We start from the raw sequence: 14,642 nt of genomic DNA, 5'->3' as shown, positions 1-14,642 counted from the left end.
ACCAGAACTCTGGAAGAGATACAGTGGGGTCACCACAAAAGTTTTGGATTCTGCTTACATCTAAATAACAGATTTTAAGATTGATGTGGACATTTCTAGCTGGTTGATTTTCTAGCTGAATTTCTGAGTTTTTGAGCTATATGGCGTAATCAGTGTCAGAGTTTGTACTCTTCAGAAAATTGCTCATGATGGCCAGAGAGTGTATTTAGTTTTAGTTTTACAGAGTTTGGCATACGAAATTAAAAACAAAAATGAACTTTTTCTTTTATTTCATAGATTTCCAATGAACAAAGGAAACAAATAGCCCCTGGGACCACAAGTGTGTCTTGTAAACTGATGCCACGAGGCAGATATGAGAAAGATGACTGAACAGAGTGGTTGCTATAGGCCTGTAAACATACAGGGAAATAAGATCAGTTACAAAGGCTCTTGCAAAAAAAGCCCAGAAAGGGGGATGAAAAGACAGCAGAAGCGGTTTCTCCACAAGGATGGCAGCTGCAATGTGTACTTCAAACACATCTTTGGGGAATGGGAGAGCTACGTGGTGGACATATTTACCACCCTGGTGGACATCAAGTGGCGTCACATGTTTGTCATCTTCTCCCTGTCCTACGTTCTGTCATGGCTGTTCTTTGGACTGGTCTTCTGGCTGATAGCATTGCAACACGGAGATTTATTGAATGATGAAGAAACAACCCCCTGTGTTGCAAATGTCCATAGCTTCATGGGGGCATTCCTGTTCTCCCTCGAAACCCAGACGACCATTGGTTATGGTTACCGCTGCGTTACAGAGGAGTGCTCTGTGGCAATCCTGATGGTTATCCTGCAGTCAGTACTAAGCTGCATTATAGACACTTTCATCATCGGAGCAGCCTTGGCTAAAATGGCCACGGCTCGAAAAAGAGCCCAAACCATTCGTTTCAGCTACTATGCTGTGGTAGGCCTGAGGGATGATAAATTTTGCCTGATGTGGCGCATCGGCGATTTCCGACCAAACCACATGGTGGAGGGCTCTGTACGAGCTCAGCTCCTGCGCTACAAGGAAGACAAGGAAGGAAGGATGACAATGGAATACAAAGACTTGAAGCTGCTGAATGACCAGATCATACTTGTTACACCAGTGACAGTAGTGCATGAAATTAATAGTGAGAGTCCTTTGTATGGTCTGGACCGGAAAGCTTTGGCCAAGGACAACTTTGAGATCTTGGTCACATTTGTCTACACAGGGGATTCAACAGGGACTTCACATCAGTCAAGAAGCTCGTACGTGCCCAGAGAGATTCTTTGGGGCTATAGGTTTAATGATGTCTTACATGTAAAGAAGAAATACTATAAAGTGGATTGCTTGCAGTTTGAGGAAACTACAGAGGTTTATGCTCCTCACTGCAGTGCCATGCAGCTGGACAGGAAGGAGCAAGAATGGAATCGAGCAGAGAAGATGCTGGAAAAAGAAGCAGAGACATCAGTGACAGAAATCAAATCATTAAGTGAAAACCAGAAATCATTTAGTGCAGTTGCCCTCATCACTAGTTGTGAAGATCCAGAAGACTCAGTGGCAACTGTCAGTCAGCCTTCTGGAAAAGCATCTTATCAGAAAGCAGCTGTGACCTTAAGCAGGCTATCGCTGGAGTCACAAATCTAGCTTTTCACTGCAATTAAAATCAGTTCCAACAATTTCTCCTAGCATAGCTTTTAGAGTATAAACAATGAACTCATGTGCACAAGTATTTACATTATAAGCCTCACGCTGTCAGCATGCCTACATTAAAATACTGCTAAAAGGAGCTTCATAATGGTTAGTGTGGGTATCAGTAACAGATTAGTGCTGGCACAAGAAAACAGCTTATATTTGGGTTGACTAGACAGCTACTGTGCTTGAGCAAACTTATTCTAAACTTTATTACCCTGGAGGGACTAATGTTGAAGACACCCAGAGAGAGATAAAGATCTATGCAGAGAACTAGAACAATGCAGCGTGCCCTCTAGGTCAGACATTTCAAAACTGCCTAACTTACTTGGGAGTTCAGTTCCCTGCCCCTCTGGGAGGCTCTGAATTTCCCCTACTATCACAGAAAGTGATTGCTCTTGTGTGACAATTGCCCCTCTCTGGTAGCTCAGGTGAAGCCCCTTTCCTGGGGTTGCACTGGGGAACATGCAGGGCTGTTCTATGTAAGAGGGAGCGAACTGGCAGTACTGGAACCCAGTGTTACTGAGTAGCTTTGAGAACCTGCTTATACCCTCAGTTCTCTGAGATACCCAATGAGATCCTGCAGAGCTTTTCTCATTTCTTTGTCATGAGCTGCTCCCAGTAATGCCACAGCCTCACAATTCAATCTATGTGCTCTGTCAGCTGCATGCTATGGTGCTGCATGCAGGCTTGGCTCTGTCAGCAAGGAAGGCTGGTCAAATGGGCTCCTTTGCACTCTTCAGAAATCAAAATAGAATCTCGAGCCTGAGGTGAAAATCAGCACAATCGTGTTAAGCCTCAGGACAGAGCAGCCTGGTTTTAGAGGGAGCTTTGCCATTCTTAACATCAAAATGCCTTTTCATTTCAGAATGCCAGTCTTGCTTTTGCTTTTATTGTGTTACACTGCTTTAGAAAGAAATCGTTAAATCTAGAGACCAAAAGGCATGATTTTGTCAAAATGAACTATGTTTATTCATCTGAAATGACTGTAAAAATGATCCTTTGCAGAGAAATTCAACACACTCAGCTGTCAGCTCCATTTGCAAAAAGAAAAAGAAAGAAAACGTCAGTGTTTCGAAGTTGCCATGACATGGAAGTTCCACACCCTGCACATCTCTGTTATCCGATATACAATATCTCATCATGCTTTTTTTCCCCCCTGATGACGATCACATCTAATTTATGTTATGTTTCATTATCCTGCTGATGTAAAAGTTACTGACTCTGAATTTATGGTTGCCTAAAATGGAATTTATCTCACTTGACCTCAGCCACCAAGAGGTGAAGTACCACCTACTGGCCAAGGCTCTCTGTAGTGCTGTAACTTTGCTCTGTCTTCACAGAGGAGTCCATTCCATCCCCACCTGAGTGGTTGGGGAGCTGAAGGCAATAGGATGGCATTATGCTGGAAGTGCTCATCCATCCCTGTTTGTTGTTGAAGGAGATGAGATGACTGTTTTGGAAATGCTGGCTAACTCTAAGCAGCTAAAATTAGGTCTGATGAGTCATTCCCATCATGCTGACTAACTCAAAGTTTTTATGAGCTAATCACATTTAATGAAAAGAAAACCAGCAGACTGATTGCTTTTTCCTCTCCTCTCCTCTCCTCTCCTCTCCTCTCCTCTCCTCTCCTCTCCTCTCCTCTCCTCTCCTCTCCCTCTTCCTTTCCCTTTTCCTTTTCTGGAACTTACTGCATTATTTTAATGTATCATGCATTTCTTTCTGCTCACACTTGTACAAGTTCTGGATGCTACGTGATCCCTTTTGGGTAAAACCAAGCGTATTAAGAAGCCTGAGTGGAGGTTGTTATTCTTAAGCTCATTAATTGGCCCATTTCATATGCAGAAGCATCACTAGCATCAAAAGAGAGGGATACTCCGTATCTGGTGGACAGGACAGAAAGATGTGGGCTTAAACTGAACCCAAACAGATGGAAGGTGGAGTTAGGGAGCACTGCTGCAAAGAAGGCAGGACAGGCTGAGGGTGTGTAATCTTGGTGCAGGTGGATATAGGTAACTCTACTTAAGAGATTTGAGATACACAATCGCAATTGCCCAGTTATCTTCAAAAGGGACACAGTTCAGGTGCTGTTTGTAAAGGCAGTTTCCCTTACCAAGCTGTGAACTGCAGCTTTCCCTCTCCCAGCAATGCACTGTGTGAGCCTCTTGCGGTGAAGAAAATTCTTTCCTTGGAATGACTTTCCTGTAAGTGAAAGTACCAGGAGCCTGATTTGGCATTTGGTCACATGCTTCTTGGTATAGATAGACATAAATACGTGAGTGTGTATAGTAATGTATGCTTTGGCATATAAGTCAACCACTAACTGATGAGGGTCAGGAAGAAACTTTTCTCCTGGGCATGTTAATTCGTAACAGGCTACTATACAGTTTCTCCTACTTTTATCTGCAGCATCTGATACCAGCCAGTGCTGGAGACAGGATACTCTTTGAACCACTGCTCTCAACCCATCTGGCTTTCTCTGGATTTCTCTGTTTGATATTTTAATTTCATTTATCAGAGTATATAAAAAGATGTATTATAATGTATAGTAAAGCATGTGTTGCATTTTTGTGAATAAAGAAACAGAAATAAAGAACATGCCTTTACCGCACACACCTTGTGAGAGCACACATTATTTTCCTTCCATTCGGTCACTGTTTTAAGCTCCCACAGCTTATACACTCAGAAGTCATAGGAAAGGTTATAAGGTGCAGAGTAGGCTTTTGACTTTAAAAGATGCCAAACCATGAGCAAAACCACAAAGTTATAAACACGTTTTGCTGCAGCTTCTTAACGTGAATTCTGCTTATTTGGTGGAAGGAGCCACACATAAATTCTGAGTTCCATGTGAGTTCCCAAAGCCCACCACACAGACATCCACATGCACACCTGGTGCATAGTATTTGCATCTAGAGCTTGCAAAGCAGTATCCTCACCTGATGAAGGACATCTGAGAATGCCAGGTGGATAAAATGGGAACGAGATGGAGGAGCACTAAGTGCAGAGAATCCTTTAAGTACGTTTAGATAGGGCCAGTCCTCTTTGTCTAGGGGAGGATCTAGGAAAGACACTTGCAGTATGCTGTTGTACTGTTATTTTGGGTGAGTAGAAGGGAGAATTTTCTACATTCATCTGCTTGCTCTGGATGAGGATATTCTCCAAGGTTTCTCCGTCTTTCTTTCATTCATCCCCCTTGCAGAGCAAGCAAGCTTCTCAGAAACCCAGCAAAAGCAATACATGCATTGTCATGGCAGAAAAACAGCCCTAATCCTCAACTCATTCCCACTGAAATGGACAAAACAACCCAGCAAAGTCCCAGAGAAAGTGCCTGGCTGCATTACAGGTCGGGAGCTGAAGTGAAGCACGAGCACCCTCCTGCTCTCCCTTCAAGAGAAAACCAAAGCGTTGGGTTGAAGCTCTGCTTCTTCTTCCCAGCCGCCCAGAGGCAGCGGTTGGCTGTTCCTCCTGCCTTAGCTGGAAGCAGTTCACTCTGTTCTTGCCTTGTCCACAGCATTTACCAGATGAAGCAAAATGTGAGCAACAAAGAGAAAATACAAACCAGCGAGCGCTGGACTCCTGTATCATGATTATAGCTGTGTCTCAGTTATTTTCTATTGGAGAGCAGCAGTATTGTTCTGGGTCAGAATAAGTTTATGACAAAGGGAATATAATACAAGATCATTCTATAATTTATTTTTCCAGATTTGCCTACCACCATTCATTAAGGCAGCTGGCATTTCCTTCCCCGTTATCATGTATCATTATGCATCATTTAGTGCATATTTCATGTGAAGCTGATTTTCAGATGTGGGACATAATACACATCCCTTCATTTATTCCTTGTTTCTAAAACACTGCACGGGAGGTCTGACTTGAGCTGCCTGTCTAGCAAAAGCATTACATTGGTACGGTTACACTCGGTTCAGGAGATAAGAGGCACAACTCAGCGTATCAGAAGCGCTTGTGTGGGATGCAACATTTGGTTGTAAGCCCTTTTTAGCTCTTAAATCTTCACTGGTTTCCAGCTGGGAACCTGCAAGCAGGGAATTGGTGTCTCTGTGGTGGGCCCAGGGGGCAGCTGGCAGTAAATTCACTTCCACTCAGACAGCAGGAAGCAGGACAGAAATGAAACACGAATGAAACAATGAGCATTTATAGCTTCAGTCTGGGCTGCAAAGCGTGGATCAATGCTTTCACGGGCCCTAAAGTAACAGCACTCCTGGAATTTAAATCTTTCCAGTCTGAATGGTTGAGAGGGAATCAAACAAACATCGGGAAAAAAACTGCAGCGGGTCCAGTCATTCCAAGCTCCCTAGAAAGCCAGGAGATTTGGGAAGCTGTGACACTGCCTGCCGTCAGTCAGCCTTTCACGCTCCTCAATCCGCAGTTACCCGGCACTATCGGAAGCCCCCGCGCCCCGACCCCCCGCGGCAGCGCCCACCCCGTTCCGCCGCTGCTGCCTCATAGCGCGGCCGCGCCGGGGCACTTGAGCGCCACCTGGTGGCCGCCAGTGGAACTGCCGCATCGCCCCCCCCCCCCGCGCAGGGCCCTGTCCCGCTGTTGCGGTGCGTGGCTTGGGGTGGATGGAGGGGGACGAAAGGACGGCCCTGCGCTCACCGACGGGGCTTCCCACTGGGTTCTGCTACGAGCAGAGGGCCATAAGTTCGACTGAAGCCTACATATCTCTCTGTATGCTTTTCCAGCACTTGTTCAGGGGTCAGCTTTACGGTGCTACCTGAGACTTAAAATAATTCAGGAGGCACAGCTGCTGCCCACGGAAATTGATTCCTCAGCCATCCCTAAATGGCACGTGGAAACCTGTTGGCAACTTAACGTTCCTAGTACTGCCGGACCATCCCATCCAAACCTGAGTTTAGGGCTTCCTATAGTTGCCCATTCAGGCTCTAAAGCCGACTCATAAAGCAAAGAATTTTGGTATAAAAATTGATATGACATATGCTCCGTCCAGCTGATTTATTCTATATCATTCCTCTTTATATATAGAAGCAAAAGCTGAGAGGTTGCTCGATTTGCCAGCTTAGGTATATATAGCCAGTCAAAACTGGCTACACTCCACTAGGAACTTTTCAAATAGGGCAATGATCTATTTGTGGCCAAAGATACTTAACTTCGAGAGGTATCAGTGACAAGAAGCAAAAAAGCTGTTGTTTGTTTGCGCCGGGGATCGTGTGTGCGTGTAGAAAGGCAACGCTAACATTTATTATGTAAAACTACACACAGAAGAGCTCCAAAATAGAAATGCCTTAATAATTATCTCATATTCAGTGCCATGTCCACTTCTGAACGCACATTTTCCATTGAACAGCTTCGTGCGTTCTCTCACGCATGGGAGTAGCTCCAATGAAACATCTGCTGAGCCATCTATATCATCATCCTCCTTCACATCCTTTCTTCAGGCTCTCCTTCGCAGCAGTGCGTGGAAGAAGCTCCACAAGTGTCAGGCAGCTGCTCTGCTGCGACTACTGGGCATTGTGTCTGCTTCCCCATCTTTGATCACAGGGTGTCTCTCAGACTTGCCTGACAGGGCAGGAACTATTTTTGGTCCGATGTTCATTCGGTATGATTCGTGCTCAGCCCAGGTGCCAAAATGAGCTGGCAGCCTCTGTGTGACCATTGTGCAAAGCAGCATAGAGAGGAGACGGTCCCAGAGCTTCCCCAGTGTCACTGCTGCTTGCTGTGGCTTGAAATGTGTCTCCTGGGTGGGGTTGCCTTTTGGGTGTGTTGTAAGTTTTCAAAACCTCGACTGATAAATGTTTCATTGAGATAAGCATGCCCTGAGAAGGGTGTGAAAAATAACTTGAGTATAAGCGGGCAGGTCTCATTTCAGGTCTTCAAGTGGAAATCAGAACAGCCCCTGGTGAGTGTACTATAGGGGAGGCTTCCTTGCACACCCGGGTCAAGGGCCTTACTCATGTTGAGTAAAGGTGACCCCACCAAATTCAATAGGACAGATTCCAGAGTGACCTGTGGTGGGATATGAGCCTGGCAGGAGTCCTCTGGTAAGTACTTCACTGCAGATGTTTCATTACTTGCTGTGCGTATTGCTGAAAACTTTTTCTCCTCAGTGATCTCATTTTTCCATAGGCAAAAAGTCCACCTTTCCCTTGCCATTGGTGTCATGTAAAAGGGCAGAGCACGGTGTCACTCCTCAGCTGGCAGCCACTCTGCTTGGAGGGCACATAACCATAAGCTCACTGGACACTATTCCTCTTTCCTTCCAGTTTATCCATCTTTTTAGAGGAGCACCAGGAGAAATATCAAATGTAGTCCTTCTGAATCCTACTTTAGCCCTTCCGAATCCCCCACAGCCACAAGCTGTTTCCCAAAACCCTCCAGCAAACCTCTGGCTGGTAGGACAGAAGACCAAAGATGTGCAGGGATGACTGTGAAAGCCTTACACTGGCATTGGCAACTTGCAGGAAGCTGGGTGCCAAGCTCTAGCAGGGAAAATCCGTCACATACGAGTGCATATGTCTACACGTGTGGATGTGGGACTGAAATAACTCCCATCACTTTCCTTATATCAGCCTTAATAAGTGGGGCAGTGCCTACCAATTCCATCTCAAGTTTCTTCGCTCTGAAATATGTGCACTTTCACCAGCTGATGTTTGGCACAGGGTAATTACTATAGTGCTAATTTTACCAGAGATGATGAAAACACTGGAACAGCCTAACCATATGAAGGGAGGAGATGCGTATTGCTGATTGCTGAGTCTTCTGGATCCTTTTTGAGCATGGGAAATCATGACTTTGACTTGTAGATTTTCTCCTTGGGGAGGCTTCTTCTTACAGAGCTAGCTGACACACAAGTGGGGTTAGAAAAGAGCAAGGTCAGGGATAGTTGTGTGCTGGAAAATAAAAAGCACTGAGCACTGAAGTGTTGCCTTGTAGTAAATTACCTTACACAGATTAAATTACTCAAACAGATCTGCTTCTTTTCTTTTCTCCCCTGTGAGAGAAGCCACTTCCAAACACCAAAGGCACAAAGATGCTTGAAAGTCTTCTATTTCTCTCTGGTCCTTCCAAAAAGATTCAAAGTCAATTGAAATGTCTAATGAGGATTCAGAGCAGATATTTATTCTATCCAAACCAGTTCAGCTTGAAAAAATTAGAGTGAAGTATGGTTGGAGGAAAAGCAATTTGCCAGAGCCTGAAGAGTGTGAATAATGAAAAGCAAACAGCTCTCTGCAGCACTCACTTTTGCTTTCAAGTCAAAGGGTTTATATTTATTGTGCTCCCACCCTGCCTTTACCTGGTGACCAGAACTGGGAATGGTGATGAAGGAAAGCTGAGCTGGTTGGTGGTTTCCAACTTCTGAAAATGTGCAGGAGAGTTCTTAACAAAGCACCCAGAAATTATGGGCACTGCTGGCACTCCATCCTGGAGTCACCCCATTAGGAAGGGCTGAACAAAACTGGTCCACTGAGCCCTGTTCTATTGCTCTATTGTATGGAGGTTTTTGTGTCACCTTTGCTGTCATAGAACACAAGCACCTTGCAGAAGCACAGCAAGCAACACAGCGAGGCTCTGCTCATTCTCTTCAGCTCTCTCTTGCTGTCTCCCTCACTCTCTGATTGTCACTGTCATTGAACAGCCTGGGTTGAAAAGGACCACAATAATCATCCAGTTCCAGCCCCCTGCTATGTGCAGGGTCACCAACCAGCAGGCCAGGCTGCCCAGAGCCACATCCAGCCTGTCCTTGAATGCCTCCAGGGATGGGGCATCCACAGCCTCCTTGGGTAACCTGTTCCAGTGCATCACCACCCTCTGTGTGAAAAACTTCCTCCTAATATCTAACCTAAACCTCCCCGTCTCAGTTTAAAACCATTCCCTCCTTGTCCTATCACTATCCACCCGCATAAACAGTCATTCTCCCTCCTGTTTATACGCTCCTTTCAAATACTGGAAGGCCACAATGAGGTCAGAACCTGAGTGCTGAACGTCCCTCCTGCCTGAGCCACCACGAGTGTCCTCGGCAGGCATTTGGCTCTGAAGCTGAACTGAGGTTAAAGCAAAACACGGAGATCTATGCACTGCTCTGAGTGAAGGTGGGTTTCTGGTCTCAGGACTCAGCAGTGTGACCTTCCCTTGATCAGATCGCCTTCCTCATGAGCCTGACAGCATATTTCTGCAGATCGCTTCACGCCAACAACGAAGTGCAGGCGGCTCTGAGCTGCGTCAGCCTGCAGGCAGGGAGGGCCCTGCAAGCAGCCCTGCCCTGCCACGCACACCACTTTTGCAGCACCCACTGCATGGGCAGAGCGAGCACAGCCCCTGGAAACCACCAGGACCTCAGGACCTGCAGTGCCACCACAGGCCTTGATGTAACCGTGGGCTGCAGCAACTCTGACATTTCATGAACTTCCATGTTTTTTAATACTTGATGAGAAACGGCACAATCCTTTTGCCTCCAGTCTCTGTCACAAGGTTGCTTAATAGGGTTTGGGCAGTAGCTCAAATAATATTAGAGGATCAAAGCCAACTTTTGAAGTATTAGAGAGATTACAAAGAAATGCATGGCTCATGCCTTCACGGGCACAACATCTACTAGCACCAAACAGGGGAAAGGCTCCTTCTGTGGCCACCCTTTCCCTCTCTCTATGTGATTTAATCAGGGCCCAAAGGTGCAGGACGTGCAGTTTTAATGAAGGATGCCCGGGGGTGGGTGGGGAATCCTTCTTCCCCTCTGCATCTGCACAGACCAGAGGTAGAAATCAGCCTGGAGGCACAAAATGACATCAGAAAAGCAAATAAGCAGCACAAGATTACGATAGAAAAAGAAAGGAAACTGCGGTATTTTCTTGCTGAAGATTATTTCCTCTCTGACGACAGATTTTTCAAACGACAGAGGTGTTTTAGTGGGTGGGCCTTGAAGGACCAGTCCAAATAATCAGTCAAAAACAATATCAGGAAGCTTAGCCAACGGTTTGAGCTTGGTACGATTTTACTCATCTGTTCAATTTTAGTTTTAAGGGAAATCTAGGAAGGTGCCAGCTAATTACATTTCTCAACCTCCTTCCCAGCCACGCGGGCGTTACGAGCAGGGTTGGGCTGCCATGTTGTGCCTGCTCTCCACAGCACTCCTGGCTTAGCACAGGGCAGGGAGATGTGCCAGCTCAGGGTGGCATCGCTTCCAAGCCCCTCTGTGTTCTGTGCTGGAGAGGATTTGCTTGGAGGCTGCAATGCCCCGGGCCAGGCAGCACCAATATGGGTCGTCAAGATGGAGTTTCACATTGGATGTAAATCGGCACAGCGTCGGCTCCTCAGGAAATCCGAGCTTGTTTGCTACTGTATGCTGCCATTTTTCCTTCCACAATGGCCAATGATCTAATCCTCTGTTTTCAGCAAAGTTTATTTGCTCTCCGGGAGAGCAAATAAACTCTGATATTGTCATTTACATTGCGGCCACACACTGCAGGCGAGTTTAAAGCTTCTGGTACAAACTGATAGAAAACATTGAGGACATTTGCATCTCAGCTACTACACTAAAGCAGAAAATGTGAGAGAGTGAGGAGAGCAGTCGCTTATGCACAGAGCACTGTTAACACAAACCATATGCTTCCGAGTTTATCGATGCCGTTTTCACTTGAGTGAACACACTGATAGGCAGTAAAGCACAGTGGTAGATAATGAATGACCAGCAGCATAAAATACAACATGCACATTGCAAGGCAGAGAACTTCAGTCACTTCTGAGTATATCCTACTGCTCCTGGAAGCAGGAAGCAGTGTGTACCCATGTATTCACATCATCTTTCCCTCAGGAATTGCCAAGCATCACCTGGGAAGTGAATCACACAGGTGAAAATAAATGAGTTGGTAGGATAGGTGAAGGAATACTGTATGTTACAGATTTCTAGCACTTTCTACCACATTTTTTGCTTTTGTTCTTTATTATCATATTTCTGCCTGTGGCGACACACAATGTAACAGAGACCAAAGCAGATCTCAGCTTCATCCCTTGCAGCAGAAGTGGAATTAGGGGGAATACAGGCTGGTAACATTGCTCCTTCCTTTCTGGTACACAGCACCAAAAGGTAGGTTGGAAAATTGATTGAACGCTACGTGGACTTTTGAGCAAGCAGGTGCCTTGGCTGCTCAGAGCCCATGGGAAGGTGAGAGCTGTAAACCCAGTGAGGACCTGCTCCCATGACAGCCCTGCTGCTTCTTCACAGCATTTGCATAACTACAAATGTGCAACCCAGAGAAATGCAAAGATATTCCTGCCCTATTCTGTTCAGCTGAGCCTGAGCCTATCCTGATTTTGGCACACTAATAAAACTAAACAACTGAAGCTGTAAGTCAGAGAATGAAAGTGTGGTCACATCATTTTGTATGTGTAAGTTGCTGGCTCTTAACCCTTTTCCTTCCAGGAATTGTCACGTTCCCTATGTCGGCTCCGTGGGCATGTTCTCACCACTTTGGCTGGTTTATTAACCATTAACTCCCTTTCCCTTGAGACATCCAAAGAATGGGAACCATAGAAAATCATTTTGCAACTTTGAGATTCATAGGGAAATTTTATCCTTATTAAAATATAAATCATTGGGCAGTTTTATCACTTACACTAAGGCCCCTCTCATTAATCTGAACATATATTCCCCTTTGAGGACATATGCTGCCTTGGAGGACGAAGTGCCACAGGTGATTGAGGGCTGAGTGATTTGAATTAAAAAACATTGCAACATCACAAATAATTCTAGCTGTCCCTGGAGCTCACTGCATTTCCCAAAGACAATCCATAATCCTAAATTATGGAAACAGATAACTAAAAGTTTATATAACTGTCTTGCTAAAGCACAGCTTCCAGTAAATGAAGACTGTGCAAGGCATACATTAAATAACAGACTGACATTTCTTATTTGATTACAGGATTTTGACCCTGTAGAGGTAAGAGTTTGGAAGAGCTCCCCTCTCCATTCTCTTTTTTTGTGTTTAACCATATCTTTTCGGGTCTAAAACTTTAGCTGGAAGTTAAAGATTCTTTAAATGAGGCACCTTAATTCAGTGAAAATTGAACCACATGGAATATGGTGCTGGAAGTTAAGTTTTCCTTGGCAGATCTTCATGGGTTGCATTTGGATTTCTAGCTATATAGTTACCATTAGCTATGGATTACTCTTTGTAATTCATTATTTCAACATTTCTTCACCTTGCTTCCCACATCCACCATCTGCAGTAGCAATGACTGAAAGCCTATACTCCTATATTTCAAACTACAGTCACTAGCTGGTGGTTTGATTTTAGAATCAGGCTGAAGAAGACAGACAGAAATCTTAAGCAAAGATTTTGGGCACTCAGTGTCTGGGAAAGAGAGAAAAAATGTGAAGGCTCTGTGAATTCCACTCTTCTCAGAGATATAAAACAATTCAATTTCCTTTGTCATATTTCACTCCTTGCATGAACAAACACAGTATTATCCATTATAACTGTGTCACCGGCTGCATTTCTGTATATCCTCTTTGCTTGCAAAGTTCAAAATGTATTTATTTGCTCTCTCAAGTCTTATCAAACATGTAACCATCTCCCTTCAGAATTTACATTGGATTTACCGATTCCTTCTACTGCAAACATGCCTTCATTTTTCCTTGGAGATCACAGCATTAGACCTATAAAGATCCAGTTAATGTCTAAACCCCAGAGATTTACTGTGAATGGGAAAACCACCTTTTCCTGATGAATTTTTTCCAGTTGACTTAACGGTTAGAGAAGAAAGGCTAACGTGTGCCAGTTTACATGCATGGAAATGGTGAGACCAACAAAAAGCCCAACAGTTTATTTACAGCATTTCTTCTCATCCAGTGGAAACTGACGGCTTTGATTTGACCAGACTGTGTTTTCTTTGCAAGTACAATACAATCAAGCTATTTTCAGCTGGCAATAAAATCCTTGAGAACCAAAGCAGATTTGGCCACTTTAAGAGATGAAGACTAATGCAATCTGATAATTAGGCCCTTTCACCGCCAAGAAGAAAAACCAATTTAATAACATGCAGCAAGACAGGGGTTAGAGCCTCTGGGTTTCAATTGGCAAGAACTGTGCCTGCAACACAACTCTAATTTGCTTCCACGGGGCATCTGCAGATCTCTGCAAGACTGAGGAGATGCTCAGGAAATGTGAGGAGAAAAGCCTCTCCTTCCACTGCTGTGGCTGAGCTGCAAGATGGATCAGAGAAAGCATCCTGCCCTGGGATGCTCCTATTCTTACACCTCCTACACCCGTATGAAACATAAATATTCTGCTTTCCTAGCGCCCTTCTTATCTCCTGAGAGTGTTTTTCTTTCTGCAGAGAGCAGATCTTACCCTGAAAATTCCTCAGGCCATCTCACATAACTCTTCAGTACATCAGAAAGGAGGCAGTGAAATATCCCGCACCCAGACTGCCTTAAAAGAGAAAACATTGAGGGAAGCCAAACAAAGCCTCGCTCACTCTTGAGGGTTAAATTTTCAGCTGTTCCTCACCCTCTTTGTCCTGGCTCGTTGCAACAGGAAAGAGTTTTTTAGAAACTTTTCTTGTAACTTCAACTTCCCCATTTGAGGGCTTTGGAAGTGCCTCTGCTGAAGTTCAGGCAGGCGAGAGGTGGCTTTGTTACAGTTCCTGTAATCTGTGTAATAGATTCAAATCGATATTTCATTCAAACGAGAGCTTTCTGGACAGAGCAGCTTGGAGTTTAAGGAAGCTATAAACCAGCCCTGATGTGTGCATTCAAGTCTTCTTCAATACGAAACGCTGGTCTGCAGGGCTGTGCTGCTGTGAATAAGTCTTACTCATCTCAGTGGATCTGGGCTCTCGGGTCCCGTAAGTTAGCAGTGTTAATCAGTCAGTTTGGTGAGTAAGGGTTGAGTAAGAGTCTGCAAGGTCAGGCTTTAATGGGTAATATCTCGTGGGCATTGTGCAGAGATGTGTCCAACCCACCCTCCAGCACACTGCATGT

At 44.9% G+C, this 14,642-nt stretch overlaps 1 protein-coding gene across 10 annotated transcripts in view; it reads left to right on the top strand.

The window, feature by feature from the left end:
- Positions 1–3,309, top strand: part of KCNJ16 (potassium inwardly rectifying channel subfamily J member 16) — a 30,769-nt gene extending 27,460 nt beyond the window's left edge. For all 10 annotated transcript variants that reach the window (XM_042833033.1, XM_042833026.1, XM_042833032.1 and 7 more), the window contains one exon: positions 277–3,309. In XM_042833033.1, coding sequence (XP_042688967.1) covers positions 353–1,642 — 1,290 coding nt within the window. In that variant the 5' untranslated portion in view covers positions 277–352 and the 3' untranslated portion in view covers positions 1,643–3,309. The remainder of the gene's footprint in view (positions 1–276) is intronic.
- Positions 3,310–14,642: the final 11,333 nt, after the last annotated feature.

The sequence above is a fragment of the Centrocercus urophasianus genome, unplaced genomic scaffold (assembly GCF_019232065.1).
Source record: "Centrocercus urophasianus isolate 14NV4802_14NV808 unplaced genomic scaffold, USGS_Curo_1.0 seq_40, whole genome shotgun sequence".
Lineage (NCBI taxonomy): Eukaryota > Metazoa > Chordata > Aves > Galliformes > Phasianidae > Centrocercus > Centrocercus urophasianus.
The sequence above is the reverse complement of the archived record's forward strand: the minus strand, read 5'-3'. Positions and strand labels throughout refer to the sequence as shown.